At 39.2% G+C, this 23,442-nt stretch overlaps 1 protein-coding gene across 1 annotated transcript in view; it reads left to right on the forward strand.

The window, feature by feature from the left end:
• Positions 1–23,442, forward strand: part of CNTNAP5 (contactin associated protein family member 5) — a 479,983-nt gene that overhangs the window by 194,338 nt on the left and 262,203 nt on the right. Inside the window, exon 4 of the mRNA XM_042445209.1 lies at positions 1,927–2,074. Coding sequence (XP_042301143.1) covers positions 1,927–2,074 — 148 coding nt within the window. The remainder of the gene's footprint in view (positions 1–1,926; positions 2,075–23,442) is intronic.

A 23,442-nucleotide genomic window follows, 5' to 3' on the forward strand; every position in this document is an offset into this window, starting at 1 on the left:
TGCATGTATCCACAAAGCTGAACAACAGATTCCTTTTGAAACCGAGGCATATTTATGACAAGGGAAATGAGAGCCAGGGATGGTCAAGCTATTGAAAGACAAATCTGATCTCATTATGAGGAACTATATACTTTTGTGGTATATCAACTGACCCCTCCCCACAAAAAACACCAAAAACCTAAAGGAGATAATCTAACTAGAATAAATCCATTAAATTAATAAGATTTACTGATCTGTTGACTTATTGTTCAACAGCTGCTTCAATGAGTCTACTCTAGATGAAATTGACCAGTAAGATTCAAACTGTAGTCTTTAGAGAAGCATAGTTTCAGATCTGAAGAAGTGCAATAGACCTATTTTGTTCTGGCCAGACCACCTCTGGAGTACTATGAACAGTCCTGGGCACCACATTAAATTAAGAATAAGAATAAGAAAATGGAATGTCCTGAGCAAACCAACTATCATAATGTAGGTTGCAGAAACCAAAGTTAATGCAATTACCTACATGTAGTTTTCCATTTCATAATAGTCATGGTATAACAATTTTATATTGTGATTATAACATAAAAAAGCATAGCTGTATACCTTTCATGATGTAGCTAACTTTTGTTTACTTTTATAGTTATGAGGTGTAAAGCCTCCCTAAGTGTTGAAGAAAGAGTAGCATATTGTTAAGTTTTGTTTAATGTTTCACCTACTCCTGCTGCTTTGTGCTCTGTTGTGGATGTTGAGTTGATGATTAGGTAAATAGGACAAGAGTTTGTTTTGTACTACAGGGTAGCATTTGCATTTTCGTGTGTGTGTGTGTATGTAACAATTTTCCCAGTAATCACTATTGAGAAAAGTGCCAGTCATTCATTGGCCTTATGATCCATATCAATACCCCAACCTGTTTTGTTGTAAGATTCACACAGAATTAAACCTACAATGTAGATATTTCATGACATTGTCAGTCCCCCCTTTCAACCACTTGTTATATGTGTGGGTTTGGAGGGGGATGTGTTAGATAAATCGTTAACTAACCCTAACCCTGATCCCACAATTAACTCTCAATACAGTAGAATTGCCATGAAGTCAGAAAATAACTGAGAACTCATGCAATTGCATTGCAATTTTTTTAAAAAAAAAAGTCAATTTGGATGAGGATTTAAAATCAAAAATGTAATCAGAACACATCTTGTTTTGTAGACATCTGACTGCAGCCATTAACTTTTTAAAGTAAATTTTCAACCTCTATTGCAGTGGAAAGTCATGTACTCCTCTAGATGTTGCTGGACTGCAACTATCAGCCCTGGCGCACAGATCCAATGGTGAGGAATGCTGGAAGTTGCCATCCACCAACATGTGCAGGATTGCACAATTCCTACCAACACTCAAGTAGACACCAGGTCCTAGGAAGAACAGTCCAGAGAGATGGATATGTTTAGCCTGGAGAAGTTAAGTTCAGTAGTAGAAATAGTAGTCTACCAAATATCATCTCTGTTGCTCCAGAGAGCGTAATGAGAATCAATGGAAGGAAACTGCAGTGAACCAAATTTTGGCTAAACTCTAGAGAAAAATTCCAGCACTATAATTTATTCATCAGTGGAAAAGGGTAGACTTCAGTAGAAAGGTGCTATGGGTGTTTATACAGATTGGATGGCCATCTATCAAGGTGGTGCAGTAACATTCTCCTTTGATGATCCTGACCAGGTATTCTTAAAGAGTGATTATATTTCTTAGATTTTATTATTTGACCTATGTGCTCCATACACTGAACTTCTTAGTCAGCAAGAGTGATGAGAAATAGAGCATAAACCTGTTACATGTGTTTGGCTGTGAGCACCAATATTTGAACGAGTCATCTGTGTTTTTTTGGGGGGGTTAAAAAGAATTGCATGCTATTTCTCTTTTAGCAAAATTACACAAACTTCTTTCTCTTTGCAGGTCTTCCAAGGGAACACCAATGCTGACAGTGTGGTACAGCACAAGTTTCTTCACTCTGTTAAGGCTCGATTTGTTCGCTTTATTCCTCTGAAATGGAATCCTGGTGGAAATATAGGCCTGAGGGTTGAAGTTTTTGGGTGTTCGTACAGTAAGTATTCGGCATAATATATCATAAACTACTGAATTTTAGTATCTCTGTTGTTTGGAAATCACCTTTGTTTCATGCCTATTTCACACCAATACAAATTGGTTTTATTACTGACTGGAGCTTCAGTAGGATTCTGGAGTCAACCTGTGTAACCTATGGTATTTTTTTTTAAAGAAAGTCTACTTCTTCCAAAGTCTCCCTGTCACTTTGTTCTTTTATATATCTTTAAAAAAAACAACAACAAAAACAGAGTTTATTAAAATTATTTTTTTTATAATTTATTAGAAACTGAAATAATTGCTCACTGACTAGGAAATAATGAGACCTGACAACAGAGATGGGTACTAAAGGTCCATTTTGATTAACTATTGAACTTTATGAAGTCGAAGGCTTTCATGGCCGGCATCCATGTTTTTTTGTGGGTTTTTTGGGCTATGTGGCCATGTTCTGTAATCAATATCAAACAATTAAAATATCTATATAGAAAATCACACAAAATATACACAATATAAAATATAATTTAAAATCACATAAAATCACTGGCATACTTGCCAGTGACCTGGAACATGTCCAGAGGAGGATGACCAAAAAGGTGAAAGGTCTGGAAACCATACCCTATGAGGAGAGACTCAGGGAGCTGGAAATGTTTAGCCTGGAGGAGAGATGTTTTTTTAAACAGAGGCTGGATGGCCATCTGTCGGGGATGCTTTGATTTTGAGTTCCTGCAGGCAGGGGTTTGGAATGGATGGCCCACGGGGCTTCTTCCAACTCTACAATTCAATGATTCTATTATTCTTTCCCATTTAACTGCCACATCCAAGGTCAGTTGCACAAAATCCATACGTAACAGTATAGGTTAGGTTAAAAAAAAAAACTCCTGGAAAGGGAAGAAAACATCCATACCTGATCATGGAAGGTGAACAGCAATTGCCTGCAGTGCCTGTTGTGTGTGCAAAAGGGAGAAGCAGCAATGAAGAGAGAGAAAATGAAAGAACTTGAGTCCTAACATCTCAGCATCTGTCCTGCAAAAGAGAACCATCAATTACCTATTCCTAAAGGCCAGCCAAACTGTGCCCTCCCTTCAGCTGGGCTTCGATACACGAGAGCGAGTTTGTTACTGTGAATGTCTCATTTAAAAAAAACACCACCATCTATTGTGGTATTTTATTTTACTTTTTAAAGAAGAAGTAGCCGTGTTAGTCTCTTGCAGCATAAAATGGAGGAAGTGGGAGGAGGGGAAAAATAAACATGGCAGCATCTTTAAAACTAACTGATCTTTATTTTAGCATGAGCTTTTGTTGATATAAACCGAAAGTTCTTCAGATGCAGTACTGAGTGGCATTAAGGTCTCAGGTATAAAAATCATATTTATACAGTTGCAGAGCTGGGATAAAATGTAATGGAAGTAAGAAAGATGCAAATGATGTTCCTTGCCCTATTTTTTCAAAGGGCTGGGAGAGAGGATACATATCTTCCAGATCTTTACAGTCAGCTAGTGTTGATGTGTGAAAGCAATAATCTTGTTACTGAAATTTAGGTGGGTTACATACCGCCATTTGGGACGTCCTCAGGACGTCCCAGTTTAAAAAAGGGGCGTCTCTTCTAGACGCCCCTAATCCTGTTACGGACTCTGTCCGTAACAAATGGCGGTGGCCGTTCCACACGGACGCCACCATCTTGACATAATGGACGCTCTGCGTCCGCACGTTGTGCCCCGGAAATGACGCCATGAGTGCACGACTAGCGCCTCGCGGCGTCTCTTCCGGGGAGCAAGAAGGAGCATAATTTTTGCGCTCCTTCTCGGCAATGTCCGGGAACAGCGCCGTTTGGCTGCTGCGGTTCCTGGACGCTGCAACCGGCGGCGGCGCGAGACGGCCCCTTCTGGGCCGTCTGTAACGCACCTTAGTTTCCCTGGGTTGAAAGCTTTCTCTGAGAATATCTTTTTTGTTATACACTGCTCCCTCGGGTTACGAAATTAATTCGTTCCGCGGCCGCTTTCGTAACCCGAAAAGCCTTCGTAAGCCGAAATGCCATAGGCGCTAATGGGGAAAAGCTGCGTTTCGTGCGAAAAAGCGCCGAAAAGCACCAAAAAAATTTTTCGTAACCCGAAAAAACATTCGTAACCCGGAACAATTATTTCCAATGGGATTTTTTCGTATCCCGGAAATTTCGTAACCTGGGTATTTCGTATCCCGAGGTACCACTGTATGTGCATTAGCAACACCATTTGTATTCATATATGTAGAGTTCCATAAAGTCAGTGTCCTTGTTCATACCTCTGCTAATGTGTTGAAATTTGTGAATATAATTCAATTCAGCTGTTTCTCTTTATAGTTTTCCTTTGTAATTTCCTTGTTCAAGGACTGCAACCTTTAAATCCCTTGCTGTATGTCTTCCTGGACACTGAAATATTATGCCATTTTGGGGGTATTGCCATTTCTTAGGCCAGATTTGTGCCCATTAATCCTCTTGCATGGAGTCCTCCCTGTTTGTTCATCCAGTGTAGAGTATAGGGTGGCATTGCTATCATAGGATAGCATATACATGTGTATAAATATGCTTTATACCTGAGGCCTGCATCCAAAGAAGTAGGTTTTTATCCATGAAAGCTTATACTAAAATAAAAAACAGTTTTTTTAAAGGTGCTGCCACATTTTCTTTTTCTCCATGTCCCTCCCTCCTTTTTATATATTATTATTATACTACTCTTATTTTTCTGTTACTTTTTAAATTCTTTCCTGTTACTTTTTCATTACTTTTTCATTAACATCTTTCAGGGGAAGAATCCTTAGGAATCATAAGGGTAGTACATATTTCCTTTTTTAGAAAAATCACTCAAAATGTCTCTGAGAATGCCCCCAAAAGTTACCAAAATGTAACCTAGAAATGTTACTCATTACATATTTATCATTCTGACTCATTGGGTTACTTCTGAAACGTAGCATTGTGTTCCTTCATTATTTCAAATATCACAAGTCACACTTAACATGGCTTGTTCACTTAACATGGAAGTGAACATGGAAGTACAATTTTTTAGAAAGTTTCTTTTGCTACAGATGCTTTAAATAAATATTTATTAAATAAATATTTAATATTAATGAAACATATGTCCATCATTGCCTTTGGGTATAATTCAGACATGACCTTTAAAATATAGAATAACTACACAAGGTTGTATTGGAAGAGATCTATTCCACAAAGATTAGTTTATTTTTTCCATATCGAGCAAGCAAATGAAAGGTTTTGTAGAAGCTAAAGCTTTAAAAATGTAATTTTAAATGTAAATAAATACAGATTGAAGACAAAAGCTTTGGAGATTGCAAATGATGCAAAACCCAGTAATATCATTAAAGTGAAGCACAGTGGGAAAGCTAGATGAATCAAAGAGTCAACTAATCAAACTTAGAAATTCAGTGTTTTACTTTGTCACATATGATGAGAACAGATTTCTCAAAAAAACAAAAACCAATGAGTCGGGTTATAAACAATTAAAAATAGGTTATATTTGGTATATGCTATATTTTGCATAAATCTAGATGAGTGATGGGACAAAAAAAATGTGAAAATAGTGCCACCCTCTTAACAACCGTGTGTACAATTACCACACTCCTCAGCAAGCATATGACCAGAACAATTTCAAGTGCCATGTTCTACACATTTAGGGTTTTCTCCATAGGAATAGTTAGTGCAATTGACAATTTTCTCTGTCTTCATCTTATAAATCCTCGGTTCTGCAAGGGAAAACACTGAAGGGGCTGGGTATAGAAAGTACTCCTGTTCCAAATGAGACAGCCACGGGTCAGCTGGGGAGCATGTATGTTGCATGCACCATTGAAGTGGTTGCATGCACCATTGAAGGTTAGATTTGGGAAAATGCTGATTTTACTTATTATCCTGAACTCAAATGTTCCTTTTCTTATGCAGCTTTGGGAACTGACTGGGTGTGATCTTACTGATGTTCTATGACAGTGAGGTGGTGACTTTCGGTTTTAATCAGAGATTCCATATGTTCCAGAATACTATCTAACTAATGTGGTATATCCAGGGGTAGCCATGTTGGCCATATCACAAAGAATATTAACATCCAAAATCCACAAAACAATGATACTTTTAGGGGGCCAACCATAATGCACAATATATATGTTGCAAGCTTTCCAAGCTACACTGGCCTCTTCACCAGGCAAAAGGTGTTAAATATCATACAGGAGAAAGAAAAAGGTGAAAATGTTCATCATCATGTATAGCATTTAAGAAAAAGGGAGGACCTTAAATGTCCTACATTTTGGGCTGAGTTTTGTCCTGCAGTTGTCCTACAGTTTGGTCTCGAATTTGTCCTACATTTTGTCCCTGGTAATAGTGGACAATTATGGCAACCCAGACACAGGCCTACTTAAAGTGATAGTTTTTCATAGGGAGATAAGAATTTGTTTGGCTTTGCTGTGTAATGGAACATTCTCAAGGAGACTTTATGATGCTTTAACATAGTTCTGACAGCCTAGTCTACATCTAGAGGAAAATTATATTTAAGTTATGTTAGGATGTGATCCTAATATGGGCTACAGGGACCAATGAGGTCCTACCATGTCCAAAGTTGTTTGAGAGTCTGCTAGCATTTCCTTGGCCTTTTCTCTCAAGTGCATTAGTGGAAAATGAAAAGTGATGAGTTGGACAAGGGAATAAAAGAGAGCCTGATCGTGAATTAATTAGAAGAACAGTTGGGTGACTGCCAAGATGGTACCGTTTGTTTAGGAGCAAAGCCAGGAGAACAGGGCTATGAGTTAAGTGTCTCATTAGCACACCAAGGGTGAAATCACAGCATGGCTTTCATTAGGTGCACCCTTTCCTGACCATTCCACTGCCTTTGGGTTTTGGGGAAGGTTTTTTTTTTTGCAAGGGAGAAGCTATTATATATTTATGAAATAGACTACCAATCTGAGATCTTTTGAAATGTACTGATAACTATAGGCAATATTTCCATGCTGTTTGTTTATTTTAAAAAGGATATTATTCTATGGCTCCCAGTGATGGGTGATCATTTTATGTGAGCACTATGTCATTGATTCACTATATTAATTTTTACCTGAACCGTTATCTTTAATTCCCATGGTAACCGTAGACCAACCAGAAGCCTGAACTTGACTTGTGTCTTTGGCATCAGTTCTGTAGGGATTTGCGTACTTGTGTATGGTTGAACTATTCCTTCTAAGTTAATCTTAAAATGGTGTTTTCAGACACCATGCAATTTTCTGAACTTCCTATTCCTCTTTTTAATAAATGATACCACAAAGGTCCCTAAACTGACATTTTGATAAATATACAAAATTGACCTAAAGTAGTTACTTAATATGTTTGCTGATACAAGATTAATCATCTCCTTTTAACATAGACAGACAGACAGACAAGTACAATAGTAGGGGAACCAATTGAGTAAACCCAAATAGTGAAACAAAAAATAAAAAAGCAGGAAGAGCTACTTAAAAATACTAAGAAAATACTTTCAGCCTCAAGTATATTTCTTGTTAATCTAGAAATTTATTTCTAAAAAATAAAATGCATGCACAGATGGAGTAGTGCATTATTACAACAACTACTACTACTAAAAAGACCACACATAGTCAAACTAGAGGGACAAAAATGATTTTTTTTTTTTTTACATTTGTGTGTGTGTACATGCTTTCAAGTCATTTGTCAATTTATGGTGACCCCATGAATTTCATAGAGTTTTCCTCTGAGGTGATTTTCCTCTGAGTTGAATTTTCCAGTTGCTTTCTCTGAAATATAGCCTACAGCACTTGGAGTTCCTTGGAGGTTCCCATCCAACTACTAACCAGGGCTGACCCTGCTTAGCTTCCAAGATCTATCTGTAATATAACTAATAAAATTTTCATGTCATCAGCTTCATCATTTGAAAAAAGCAATCATCCTGTTGCTGAATCTCTCATTAAGCCAGAAATTAACACACAATTTGTCTTTTCACATGCTTTGCACTGTCCCCAACACCACCACCTTCACCAGTCCATGCTTCAAGTCAGATCTGCCTATGGCCCAGCCTCTGCTGTCATTACCAGACCTCTCACTATCCTCACTTGGCAGTAGTATTGCCTACCATTTTCTCACTCATTGCTACCATGCACAGTGAGCCCATTAGATGCAGCTTCTGTCTCAGTTCTGTGAGATCAACAACCTGAGTTATGGAAACCACTGGAGATGATATTTGACTATTTAGTTATGGAAAGCCATAACTATAGAAAATATAGTTACAAAACTGAATGTTTTAAATCAATTTGAAACATATGGCCAGGAAGATCTTGCCTTAGGCATGATGTTTATGAAATCCCATCAGCATTTTTAGTGATTAAATTTATACATAGCAGATAGTTGGATATGCTAGAAAAAGCTGGGATCCCCATTGTATTAACTAGAAATGTTTAAAAAAACCACTTGCATATGTCAGATCATGAGAGCTAGCATGGTCTACAGTTTAAGATCCAGCTTAACCATTGAAACCCACTGGGTGACCTAGCATAGGTCACACTCTGTCAGCCTCCAAGGAAGTCAAAGGCAAAGGCAAAACCCTTCTTAAAAAACTTGCAAAGAAAACCCTGTGATGGGTTAGCCTTAAGCTTGCCATAAATTGGAAACAACAATGACAGATTGTCTAAGGGGACCTTTAGCAAAATCTTAGAATGCAGCTTTCTTAGAAAGTTCTGCAAAACCTCTCAGCAGTTGATTTTACTTTTTTGGAAGGTAATTTTGGAATTTTGGAGAGAGAAATCCATGGGACATCTGTCCTGTCTTGCTTTCAGAGTCTGGATTGGGGCCTTGGTCTTCAACAAGGTAGGGTTTTGCACTCAGGCTACATCTGCACTGTCAAAATAATGCAGTTTGACATGGTTTGAAATGTAACGGCTCAGTGTTATGGAATTCTACGATTTATTTGTTGTGACACCAGAACTCTCTGGCAGAGAAGGCTAAATATTTTGCAAAACTGCAAATTTCAGAATTCCATACTATTGAGCTATGATGGTTAAAGTGGTGTCAAACTGCATTATTTTTACAATGCAGCTGCAGCCCCAAGTAATGTGATCACTTAGAGAACATTGGACGCTCAGAAGATACTGTTTTGACTAAAGAAGCAAATTGTAGCTCCCTTCAAAAATGTACTACATTTTTCTTCTTTTGCTAACCTGACCAACATGTAGTCAGACCACCACCACCTTTAACTTCCATCAGCCTGAGCCAGCAATATAAATGGATTGTGGTAGCTATTGTCCAAAACATATGGAAGCCAAATGTTTTCTATTCCTGTATTAAACTGTTGTACAAAAAGGGGCTTCACTTCTATTTTCATAATTCAATTTACAATTTTAAGCTACATAATGTGTTCTTAACATAATGCCCACTAATTTTAATTGACATTAATTTGTCTGTGTAGTAAGGTTAAAATAATCCAGATGAGGCATATTGTTTATACTATTGTTAATTCTGAAGGTTAGTGTTTATTGGTGTTCAATGTATACATGTAAATGCAAACTGCGAGTTGGTTTAGGGGCAAAAAATGAAAAAAAAAAAACATTCTTGTCTGGGTGCTTTGCTATCTACACAGAGTTTTTCTTCCAGTATATTGTGCATTGGGTTTCCAATGACAATATTCTAAAACAACAAAGTTATAGAAACCATAACAGCATTACATTTTGTAGCAAATTATTGCATATGGGAATGGTTGTTCCCCCATGCCAATGCTTGTTAATTGTGAAGAAGATGTAACCCCTGAAAAGGGTCGTTGTTTTTCAAGGATTACTGAGAATCTTTCACCTGTGTAAAAGGAAAATGAAAAGATAGAAATATATTTATGTAGTTTCCTCCTCCTCTTCCTCCTCTTCCTCCTCTTCCTCCTCTTCTTTAAAAAATCCTGGTCAATAAGACTATATATGGTACCAGTGCAGAAGCCACTTGCTACCAAGTCTTGATCAGCAATCTGATCTGTTGACAAGACAAACAACCAGGGTTATATTGGAAGAAGTGTAGAGACAAATGTCAAGTTGATTGTTTGGGATGCCAAGAGGAAAACAGGTTATCTTTATGTTCCAGAAAGTCCTTGTTAGCTTATCACAAGCAAATTCTGCTGACCAGTAGTAGAGTTTTTTAAAAAAGGATGAGATTTATGATCACATTTGGGATGGTGATTGTATTCTAGGAGTAGCTAATGGTTTAAAAAGCATCAGCACAATCCAGCATAAATTCTTCTAACCAGCTAAGAAGAAGTGAGGAGAAAGCAGTGAGGGGGAGAGAGAGAATATTATAATCCAATGACTGCAGGAAACTCTTAGCCATCAGAGATTAGAAAGTCTGATTTCACCTTTGGGAGCTGGTGAGAAGGATATGAATGAGACAGAATAAAAATGTGATATTTGGTGCGGTGGGGGGGAGGGGGTTTCAAGAGAAAATTATTGTACAAGCAGCCTCCCTTATGCCACGTCTTCTTTTCCCTCACTGCCTGTCTTTTGTGCCATGAAATAAAATTAATGTTCTGTGGACAAATGCTTATGGACTGGAAGTGGGAATAGTTTAATTCTTCATAACAGACAGAGTGAGAGAAAATGACTGAAATAACTGCCAGGGTTGGCCCGAATTCATAAGCAACCTCATGGCATGGCAGTATTTTAGAGATGTCAGGTGAAAAAAGCAGTGATTAAAGAGTCTCACCACAGCAATCTTTGTGACATTGCAGGGATCTTGGAATTTGTCCTGGGTTATGTAGTGCAGCTATTTGAGGGTGTTTGTGGGCCCCATACTGAAACACCCTCTGCAATCCATCAGTTCAGTCATTTTGCAGAAGTGAGCTGTCCCTTAACTAGCAGTTCACCAAGTGAGGAGGAAGCAGGAACAAGAACATTGGAGTCAGAGAAGGCAGTTAGGGGGTGCTCCAAAATAGAGGAGGAATAGTCCTGCTCACGTTTTTACAGGCCCACTGCTAACCACAGATGGTGCACAACCCCCTGACAGATTAGCACTAAGTGAGTCTTTTACACTCAATAGAATTGAGGTTGTCCACTCTTTTCTCAGTATAAAGGTCAGTAACTATCTTCATGTGAGCCAATGTGGTGTAGCGGCTTGAATGTTGCAGCTACAACTCTGGCGACCTGGGTTTAATTTCCGGCTTGGCCATGAAACTCATTAGGTGATCTTGGGCAACTCACACTCTTTCAGCCTCATGGTAAAGAAATGCCAAACCACCTCTGAACAAATCATACCAAGAAAGTGCCATGATAGGAACACCTTAGGGTCACATACTGTAATTAGAGATGTCTTGAAGGCACACAACAACATTGATAACTATCTTAATAAATTGCAGATTCTAGAGTTTGAGGGTCTATAAAATGCTTTCTGCAATCCAGACAGCTTGAAATCTACCACAACATGAACCTGCCTGTCTACAGAGATTATCTTTAGTGACTCTCCTTATGATGCCACTGCTGTCTTGGATGAGACAGAAGCTGACAAGAGAGACTCCGTCCCCCCCCCCCCCAATGTTTTAGTATTGTGACATTTATGGAATGACCTCCACAGGAAAAATCACCTGGCACCCACTCTTTAGGCCTTTTTGTGCCAGGCAAAGACCCATTTGAGTAACAAGATTTTTATGACATTGTGCATCCTGTTTATAGTCTTGTCTCACCTGCAGTTTAGTATACAGTTGCCCCTTGGAACTCACGGAGGATATGTTTCAGACCACCACCCCTCCCGAGTTCCAAAACTCATGCATATTCAAGCCGCATAGGCTTGAATGGGGCACGAACATGTGGGGTGCATACCATGGGTGCCCGCCCCATTGGGGTTAAGGGCAGTCACCCCTCTGTGGATTTTCAAGTCTGCGGATTTCAAGTTTGCAGACTTGGAGGGGCAACTGTATTTTATTCTTCTCAGCTATGTTTAAGATCATAAGAGGTAAAAAGCCAAAACTGTATTTTTTCCAGCATTTTCTTTAACTCAGCAGCTGTTATCTGGGAGGTCCACTAACAGGACTGGTGGATAACAGAACCCTTCTCCTTGTAATTTTCAGAATATTGCCTTTCATAGCTAGCAGCTATTGATGGCCTTGTGCTCCATTTCTGTAGTCTCCTTTTCAACTTATCCAATGTGTTGGCTGTCATTTCATTTTGTGGCCGTGAATTCACAGATTAAGTGTGCAACGTGTGACAAAACTCTTTATTTTATTCATTTTATTTATCCACTACCACACATCATTTAGCTGCAGTGGATGACCTTCAGGTTCTAGTAGAGTGATTGAGAGCAAAACATTTCTCCCTGTTGGCTTTCTCCACTTCCTGCATAATTTATCATAAATTATAAGTTTATTATTGTTTTGCAATTCCTTTACTTGGTTTTTAATGCTCTCTGTCTTAAGTGGCATTAAATGTCTAGTTTGCCCTTGTGAGATCCAAAAGGCAGCATTAAAATGGAAATACATAGATGAGAAAATGACATTTTCCAGGGGGTTATTTTGCTCTGTAAAAATGCTCTTGTAAAATAATGAAGATGTAAAAATTGCAATTTACAATGACATAAATATACATTAGGTCTCACAGGTTTCCATAGGAAATTTTGGAGGAAGAGATCCTTGCCCACAAGGTGCTTACAGTTTAAACTAGATTACAGTGAAAACTAAAGAAATGAGAGAAGCAAGAAACAGGGAAGGGAAGTAAAAACATCATGGAATCATAGACTTGGAAAGAATCACAAGGGTCATCTAGTGCTCCCAATGAAGAAATAAACAACGAAAGCATCCCTAAGAGGTGGTCATTCAACATCTGCTTAAAGCTCTGCACCAAAGGAATATCCACCAACTTTCAATGGCTAAATTCTACTGTTGAACAGATCTTGCCAGAAGGATTTTTTCCCTAGTGTTTGGTTTGAATCACCTTTATTTTAACTTGAATCCCTTGGCTGGATTCCATCCTCTGGATCAGCCAAAGACAAGCTTGCTCAATCTTCCACATGACAACCCTACAAATATTTAAACTCTTTTATCAAATCACCCCTCAATATTCTGTTCTCAGTATTTTCTGGGCTAAATAGACCCAACTTCATCAACTGTTCCTTATAGGACTTAGATTGCAAGTGTTTTACCATCTTGGTCACCCTTCTCAGAACAAGTTCCATTTTTTAAAATATCCTTCCTAAATGATGGTGCCCAGAACAGGACATAACTCTCCAGGTGAGGTCTGACCAAAGCAGACTAGACATGTTTACAGTTGAGAATGAGAGATAAGTGATCATGAAAAAGCTGCTTGGGACAAAAGTGAGTTTTAGGTGAAGTTTAAAGAAGAATGAAAGTTAAATAATACAAGTCTTCAGGTAAAGATTTCAGTGTTATTAGACTGAAGCTGACAGCCCATGTAAGTCATCTGAAAAAGATCCATGAGATGCTATATTAGATATTTACTCAGTATAAACTGTATGGATTTTGAATTCCTTCATGATACAAAAAAGTGTTTCATCAGGAACCACTAAACTAAAGCACTGCAGTCTTCAAACACAGAATATAGAATTTAGTATCCTGAGAATGTCCAAGAAAGTTTATTTTTAAATAAACAAAACAAAACTATGTTCCTAGCACTTAGAGTTGCAAATTCAGGCTTGAAAATGTATCAGAAAAAAGGATGGGGAGAAAATTAGTGAGCTCCTATTTTATACTAAACGTATCAAATTTTATACTTTCACACCAATGGATAAACTAATATTAGTAGCCTTTAGGGTCATGGTGGGGATGAAATTTGCATGTAACTTCTTTTCAGGGTTACTTAAAACCTGCATAGCCTCACTGATCACTCTGTATGATGAAGTCTCCTGTTCTTCACCTTCCATCTCAAGTTCACTCCCTAAGTCATGTCTTGTTAGTAGTAGTGGTTGGGAAACTCTCATGGGACTTGGGTGCAGGGCATAATTTCTGTGGCTGGAGTGGCACCATTTTGGACAGACTGAATGACAAGAGCAAGGAGTTAGAGCATGTGGTAACAGGGAGAGATTGGCAACAAAAGGGACCTGTTTAAGATTTATGAGATTTGCTGGGAAAGCTGGCAGGTTGGAGTTGCAGTGCCACTCCTGCTTTCTTTTGATGGACAGACCAAAAGAAGAGGTAGCAGAAGAAACAGGGTTTTTTTTTACTGGGGGGGCACACACATGAAGTTATGTGTTGGAAGGCACATCTCTGGAAAAGAAGGAGGCGCAGTATCTAGGGTCTGTATTGGAAAGAGCTTTTGCCTTGGAGTAGCTCCTGCAGTTAAATCTCTCCCTTTCCCTGTCCAGAGCATGTGGCATTTGTAAAACCTCTACATATCCACTATACCCACCTCCATCCCAATGAAGAGGGATTGAGAGTTCTTCCTCACTGGGGAAAAGCTTTTCTCTTTGCACCTGATCACCTTGGTAGCATCAATCAATCAGCTGCCTGAGCAGCAACCAAGATGCCTCTTGCCTGCATTGGCCTTTGCCACAGGGCAGGCACAGGCAATAGGCTTTTCAGTCATTGCTCAGCCACCTGCTTGGTTGCTGCTCCCAGGGTGACTGGGTGGCAAAGGGAGCAGTAACCAAGTTTGGTTGTTTTGAACTTGCAGTAGAACAGTAAACTTAATATAAAAGAATACACATGGTGCTGTGCTAGGGTTGTTGCCCAAGAGGAAAGGGGGGCAGTAGCCAAAAAATGTTTGGGGATCACTGATCTATAGTATAAAAATAATGCAGTTTACCACCACTTTAATTATCTTGGCTACAGAATCTTGGATTTGTAATTTTGTAGTTTTATGAATTTAAAGTATTTTGTAATTTAAAGACATGGGAGTGCCACTACATTTGAAAGTCCTACTTATCTCTACTTAGGACAAGAGGCTACTATTAGAATAGAATTTGGAGAAATAGAATGGTTTCCAGTTGCCAAGGGATCAGGCAAGACTGCATTTTATCATCCTGCTTGTTCAATTTGCATGCTGAAAATATCATATGAAGAGTAGGTTTAGATTCAAAAGAAGGGGGGTGAAGATAGAAGGGAGAAATATCAACATTCTAAGATATGCTGATTACACCATACTACTAGCGGAAAACATCACAGACTTGGGAAAATTATTAAAGAAGGCGAAAGAAGAAAGTGGAAAGACAGGCTTAGAGCTGAATATAGAGAAAACAAAAATAATGATAGAGAATCTACACAAATTCAACCTAGACAATGAGGAAATCAAAATAGAAGTATTCTCTACTAGGTGTCGTAATACCATTGCATGGTCAATGATTGATCTACCGGCCCTAAAACCTGCCTGCTCATCCTTCAAGACATTCTCAGATTCCAGCCAATCCATTAATTTAGGCAATAGATGTTTGGCATACATTTTGCTTATCTGACTTAGTAGACTGATTGGACAAAAGTTTGTTGGGTCATCTCTTTTGCCTTTTTTATACACTGGAATTATAGTGGCAAGACCCCAATCTTTTGGTATCATTGCTGATTGATCTATTGCAGTAAAAAGTGTGGATAGTACTGGTATCCACCAGTCCAGATGATTCTTTAATATCTCACAGGTAATGAGATCTGCTCTGGGAGCTCTCACTGGTTTAAGCTGGTTAATTAAGTTCTTGATTTCTGAACAGGATACTGGGGGCCATAAGGGAAGAGATGGAGCATCTAACATCAAGTCTACTGTTAAATTCTCAGTTTGATCATACAGGTCTGTAAAATTACTTTCACAGATATTGGCAGGTATCTGAAACAAGGGATTATATATATATTTTAGGAAAGGATGGAGCTACCTCTCTCCAGAAGAGGGTAGGGTTGTTCGCATTGGCTGCTGTTATTAAAATAGTAAAATAGTAAAAGAGTTCCTGTACCTTGCATCAAATATTGATCAGAATGGAGGCTGCAGCCAAGAAATCAGAGGATGACTAGGAATGAGAAGGGCAGCTATGATAGAATTAGAAAAGATCCTAAGGAGTAAAGACATACTACTAAATATTACAGTTAGCATTCTCCAAACTATTATATTCCTCATCACTATGTAAGGATGTGAGAGCTGGACAGTGAAGAAAGCAGAGGTGAGGGAAATTAATTCATAGAATCATAGAGTTGGAAGAAACTGCAAGGGCCATCCAGTCCAATCCCTTGCCATGCAGGAAATCTCAATCAAAGCATCCCCGATAGATGGCCATTCAGCCTCTGCTTAAAGACCTCAAAAAAAAAGAGACTCCACTACACTCTGAGGGAGTGCGTTCCATTGTCGAACAGCCCTTACTGTCAGGAAGTTCTTCCTAATGTTGAGGTGGAATCTCTTTTCCTGTAGCTTGCATCCATTGTTCAGGGTCCTGTTCTCTGGAGCAGCAGAAAACAAGCTTGCTCCCTCTTCAATATGACATCCCTTCAAATATTTATATAGGGCTATCATATCACCTCTTAACTTTCTTTTCTCCAGGCTAAACACCCCCAACTCCCTAAGTCGTTCCTCATAGGGCATTGTTTCCAGACCCTTCACCATTTTAGTCGCCCTCCTTTGGACACGCTCCAGTTTCTCAACATCCTTTTTGAATTGTGGTGCCCAGAACTGGACACAATATTCAAGGTGGGGCCTGACGAAAGCAGAATATAGTGGCACTATTACTTCCCTTGATCTAGACACTATACTTTTATTGATGCAGCCTAAAATTGCATTGGCCTTTTTAGCTGCCGCATCACACTGTTGACTCATGTTCAACTTGTGTTCTACTTGGACTCCAAGATCCCTTTCACACGTAGTCTCGTTCAGCCTGGTTTCACCCATCCTATATCTGTGCAATTTATTTTTCTGCCCTAAGTGCAGTACCTTACATTTCTCCGTGTAGAAATTCTTTTTGTTAGCTTTGGCCCAGCTTTCTAATCTATTAAGGTCATTTTGAATGTTGATCCTGTCCTCTGGGCTATTAGCTACTCCTCCTAATTTGGTGTCATCTGCAAATTTGATAAGTATGCCCCTGATGACCTGGCCTTTTCACCAGTCTCAGGCAGCGAGCTCAATCTACTGGGGATATAACTTTATAGGAGTGTCCCACCTGCTAGCTTGTACTTAAAGGCAAGGTTCTGACTCAAGGTTTGCTTCTCACCTGCTGCCTCTGCTTTAGTATAATTTTGGCATCTGGGAGGAGTTATATAGAGCTAGTCTGCTAGCTCCACCCTTAGGGATTCACAGATGTGACTCACAGAAGTTCCACCCCCTCAGCAACAAGCACACTCTCCCAGAGTTTTTTTTTTTAAAAATCAAACACTCACCACTCAAAATGGCTGCCCAGCTCCTTCTCTCTGTGGCAGGAATTAATCTGTGACGTAGTGCTTAAGAAGAGTGCTGAGGATACTGTGGATGGCTAAGAAGAGAAACAAGTGAGTTCTAGAACAGATCAAGCCTGAACTCTCCCTAGAAGCAAAGATGATTAAACTGAGGCTGTTGTACTTTGGCCACATCATTGGAAGGCATGACTCATTAAAAAAAAGTGCTAGGGAAGGTAGAGGGAAGTAGAAAGAATGGAAGACTACATGCTAGATGAATAGATTCAGTTAGGGAGGTCATGGGTCTGAATTTACAGGAAATAAGCAGATCATTGGAGGGAAGGCGATCTTGCAGATGTCACATCCCCGCATCACCATGAGTCAGGACTGACTCTAAGGCAGTTAACAACAAAGAGTTTTTTAACACCAGCACTCTCTGGCAGAAAAGGCTAAAGTCCATAGGATGGAGCTACATGACAAAGTGTGTCAACCAGCATTATTTTTACAATACAATTAGGAACCCTGGTGGCACAGTGATTGAATGCCAGCGCTGCAGCCACTCACTCAGAAACCACAAGGTTGTGAATTGAATCCCAGCCAGCGGCTCACAGTCGATTCAGCCTTGCATCCTTCTGAGGTCACTAAAATGAATACCCACCTTGATGGGGGCAATTAGCTTACAGCTGTAAACCACTTAGAGACTGCTCAGTGTGGTATGAAGTACTGTAGTATATAAATGAAGCTGCTATTACTACAATACAGATGCATGCTTAGACCTGTCTAGCACAAACATTGCAATGATATGCATGTCTGTTTAGTAAGGCCAAATTAGGTTTATTGGTTCTAAGACATCCAGATATGTGTGTGTAGTGCTGTAGCCTCAGTCTTTAATCCTATGTACTGTTATGTGGGAGTGAGTAAATCCAATTCAGTGTGGTTTTCTTTACAATTAGTTAAACTTATGTATACACATTTCCGAATATTATAGTATAACTGAGTAGCTTTTTGTACTGGATTTCTTAGCACAAAACTGGGGTCACCTTGCTGCACAGCTACACTTTTAGACTCTGAGCTGCAAATCACCTGAGTCTCCTAAATATATATAACCATTGGTTTTAATAGCTGCTCATTCTGCCTGATAATCTTTCTGCAGCTCATTTGTTCTCATTCTATGCTTCATAGCGCTGGTGGAAAATGTTAAAACTACAGGAAACTCTGACTGGACACTTTTGAAACATTCATGAGGCATATGAATGAAAGGGATGGAGAATCTTTGGAAACAAACCAATGGCTCAAATCTAAATGACATCATGTAAAGACATGTTAGCATGAAGGTATAATCTGTAGTGACTTGTTTGAAATATAGGTAAGAACACAGCCTCTAACCAGACTAAGATCCAAAACACACTGCAGAAATAATCCAGTCTGAGACTGCTTTAACTACGCTGGCTCAATGCTAGGGAATTCTGGAACTGTAGTTTTGTGAGACATTTAGCTGCCTCTGTCAGAGAGCCCTGGTGCTTATGTGGGGGTGGGTAGGGACAGATCCCCCACATAAGGGAAGGGCCCAATGTATTCACACCCACCTCTTTTCCAGATTCTGTTGCTTTACAACTTGAAACTGCAAAATGATTTAATTTGTGTTGCTGCCACTTGATTTACACAAGATACTAAACACTGTAAAGGTGCAAGATATGTTATTGATTAAAATAGCTCCTTGATCTTCACAATGCTGTTTATTTAAATATGCTCTCCAGTAAACTCTGGGGACTTCACAAACAGTAGCATTTAATCTGTGATTATATGACACTGAAATTGTATGCAAATACACTCCATTTAACTGCGTATATGACTTCTTGAGTCAGTGGTCTCACCAGCACTTACTGCGGCATGTCACAGAAAGTGAGTAAATACTTATGCAACCAACAGGTGCTCACATACTTTTCTTTACTTAACTTTAGTGTTTTATTTTATAAACTTTATAATAAAATATCCTGCACCATCACAATGTTGAGTATCTTGTGTACATGGAATGGTATGAAGTCCTCTCCATTTTAATTCCAAACTATAACACAAGTTTGGGTGGGTGGGGAATCAAAGAGTTGTGTTTGGGTGAATGCTTTCTACTAGCATTCTCTCCCTCCCTCCCTCCCTCCCTCCCTCTCTTTGTTTAAGAATCCCAAGGAGAAACTTCCCCTGAAAGGAACAACTTACCAAGGTCAGAGCATGATCCAGAGCTATAACACATTGAGAGTTCAAAATAAAAAACAAATAGTGTTGAGAGAGAGGGGAGAGAGATGTGGAATGCCCTTCCTGGGTGTAATTAGCACATAGGATCTGAGAGGAAGGCATCAGTGGCTTGAAGAAATCATGAAGAGTAACACCCCTGCCATTCATTTCTAAAAATAATAATAAAAGAATTGAATATTTTTTCCATCCCTAGGAAACACACTGTCTCTTCAATCTTGCATGTCTGTGTACTTTCTCAGTGCTCTAAAAGTCTATGTTTTTTCACTGTACCTTCAAATATTTTTGCTTCATGAGAGCTCTGCTCTAATCTAAGTGTGCTTCATTCCTAGACCTTTGCGTGATTTTGACATGCAAAAGAAGTGTTGTTTCAAATCATCACCACCACCATTATTGTCATCATCTTCTTCATCATGTAGAGTGCCACCAATGACTTCTGGGTGTCAATGAGTTAGCTTTGGCAGCATTAGGTGCTTGCTTCACTCAGGGTTCTTCAGCCCCTGTAGATGCCTTCTGATCAGTGGATCAGAGGTCTGATAGAACATGTCATCTCCATGATAATGCTGTTTTTCAAAAGCCCTGTGTATGGAAGGATGGGGAAAAAACAAGTCATGCTTTTGCCATGTAACAATGGACCTTTTATAGTTTTACACCCTATTCTCATGGGGACATTCCCCTCCCTAACTTTGCAGTGTTTTCCTTAGTACGTATGCTCTTTTTCTGCTTCATAATTGGACAATTGTTACCTTTCCAGGTGTGCCAATTTGCAATTGTCTCACTGCCCTGAATTTGCCACCCATTGTGACAGATTGTTAGCATTAACACCATTTGAAATGAAATCTGTTTACCACAATCTTTTTTCAGCTTTAAATGAGATACCTAAATAGAAATGACATTGGTCACTGGTATCTGTATATATGAGGTCAAAATAAAAATAAAAATGCACAACTTATTTCCTGTCATTTTGAAGGTATTAATGTCCACCTTGGCTTAGACCTCTTGCTTGGCAAAGGACACCCACCAGTTAATCATTTTTCTTTTGCTGGTTTTAGAGATTGATTGCTAAGTTGGAAAGAGAAAACCAACATGGATTGCACACCAGAAAATTTAAGGCAATACTGTATCATAAAGATCTTATCAATAACTATCAAAATTGTATCTTTAAATAAAAAGAAGACCCACCCCCCAAAGAAAATAGTTGTTCCAAGATAGCCAGCTGTTATACCATGAAGGCACCAGATCCTATGTGATCTTGGAAAGTAAGTAGGATCAGGCCTCGTATGTTCTTGGATGGAGGACTGGACACTACTGGAGGCTATATTTGTGAGGAAGGCAGTAGTAAACCATTTTTGAGTATTCCGTGCCTAAGAATACCCAATGAAATTCATGAGGTAGACAAATGTTGACAGGGACTTGAGGGCACATACTTCACTTTAAAATGGTAGAGTGCTGTTTCAAAATGTTGAGGGACTACCCTGACATACAAGTTTATGAAAACTGCTTTAGGTGGCAGCATGAAGGGATACAGAGGAAGACATAGGTTGTTCTGAAAAAAAGAGACAACAGTAAGGCTTGACTTTCAGGGAGGGAAATAGATTGGTTCTGCAATGAATTCAGAGTAAAGATTTACACATTTGTAAAAACTAGTCAATCCATAAAGACTGGGAAGATTGGCCCTGTAGTCCTGCAATGCAACAAAGCTTTCTGGATTGTTCAGACTGCAGCTATGATTCAGGATTCTATTAACATTAAGGTTTTGTATCCTATTCAGAACCTATGGCTGTTAGCTGTCATAGGCGCTTTACAGACCACCCAAAAAGGGAGGTCTGCTGGCGCCTGTTTCCGCTGTTGGGAAGCCTCAGCCTCCAGACAGTGAGGCTTCCCAGTGGCCAAAAAAGAAGCCCCAAAAGGGGCTTGTTTTTGCATCGTGGAAATGACGCCGCAAGGCGCCAATGGCGCACTCGCAGCGTCATTTCTGCAGCATGATGTGTGGACGCTAAGCGTCCGCTATGTCAAAATGGTGGCGCCCATGTAGAATGGGTGCACCATTTTGTACGTGCTTGGCGCGTACTAGGGTTAGGGGCATCCAGAAAGGATGCCCCTTTCTAACCCTAGTACGTGCCGAGCACGTACTTTCCGCAACGGGACATAGAGTGGTATTTTAGTGGTGTGTGTATATATGTTATACTTCTGACTTCATTTTTGTTGTTGTCTTGTGCTTTCAAGTCAAATCTGCCGTCTGGTCACCCTCATCACAGCATTGACATGATTTATCCAGTGTGCCCATAGTCACCCAGGGGATCCATGACTGAACAGGGCTTTCAACCCTGGCTACCCTAGTCCAACACTCAGACCACTACACCACTCTGGCACAGTTTATATATATTACTGTGTTTTAAATTCTTTTAATATGTTTTGAATATTATTACTTATGTTTGTTTTTTTAAAATTGTTTTGTTTTGTTTTAACTTATACTGTAAACTGCCATGGGTCTCATTGGAAGAAAAATGGGATATAAATCAAATATATTTGAAAAGGGGAATGTAAGGGGGGAATTGTAATAGAAACATATTGTATTTAGAATGTTTTAAATGTTGTAAGCTGCTTTGATTATTTCATTACAAAAAATGGGATATAAATAAAAGTTTTATTTATTATAATACACACACACACACACACACACTAAATTTAAAGATTATGAGTTCTACTTTTTACCATGTAGCTCTGGAATGAAAAAGCTGCAACATTACATCACTCTATCATTACATATCTTCCAACATTTCACAGATGAAAAATGGGACACATGAGGCCAAGCTGCATCAGAATGTGGTCAAGACAGCAAAAGTTACCAGTGAAAGAGAACACACAAGCTAGGAGAAATTTCAGCATTTTGCCAAAATCCTGTCTCTCCCCTCCCCATTGAGTTCATTGGGTGCAAACTACCTTTGTACTTTGAACTCAGTTTACAGCAGTTGAAGTAAGCTGAGCGTGAAGGGGGAAAGTGGGAGGAGGAGAGAGAGTCAGGGGCATTTTAAAAGCAGCTGAAAAATGTGAAATGACACAAGATTAATAAGGATTACCTCTGCCAAATTGGCAAAGGGTCTGTCTGACACCAGTTATCAGCAAAATTTGTGTTTGAGACAGAATTAGCTTTTCCACAAGTTTCAAGGTGTACCTTCAAGCAAAGGAGCAAAGGGCGCCAGAGATTTTAGAACTCAAGAAACATGGCAAAATATCTCCAGTTTCTGCAGTACTTAATTATGTTGTTGTTATGGATTTCAAATCGACTCCAACGTTTAGTGACCCTAAGATGAACCCACCATGAGGTTTTCTTGGCAAGCTTTGTGCCAAAGGGGTTTACCTATGTCTTCTTCTGAGGCTGAGAGAGTGTGACTTGTCCAAGGTCACCCAGTGGGTTTCCATGGCTGAACAGGGATTCATAACTGGGTCTGTCAGAATCCTTCTCCAAGACTTAAGCAATATTAGTACTGAATGTATTGGCTGGAAAACAAACACTTCTCAGTAGTGACCCCATATCTTTGCAGCTCTTTTCCCAAAGAAATGCATATGGTCTTAAAGCCAATTGTTTGTGCCAGTTAGATTAGAATATAGATCCATTCAGTCAGTACAACCCAAGGAAAAATTGACTTACTACATTCTCACTTATTCAGTGGATCTTCTCTAGTTGGCACTATTAACTTCTCCTTCTCCTTCTTTAACACTGTTAAAGCCTTTGACACCATTGATCACTGTCTCCTAGTTGACATACTGTTAAAACCTTTGACACCATTGATCACTGTCTCCTAGTTGACATACTCTCTGACCTTGGGTTCTCAGACTG

This window comes from Sceloporus undulatus, chromosome 1 (assembly GCF_019175285.1).
Source record: "Sceloporus undulatus isolate JIND9_A2432 ecotype Alabama chromosome 1, SceUnd_v1.1, whole genome shotgun sequence".
Classification (NCBI taxonomy): Eukaryota; Metazoa; Chordata; class Lepidosauria; order Squamata; family Phrynosomatidae; genus Sceloporus; species Sceloporus undulatus.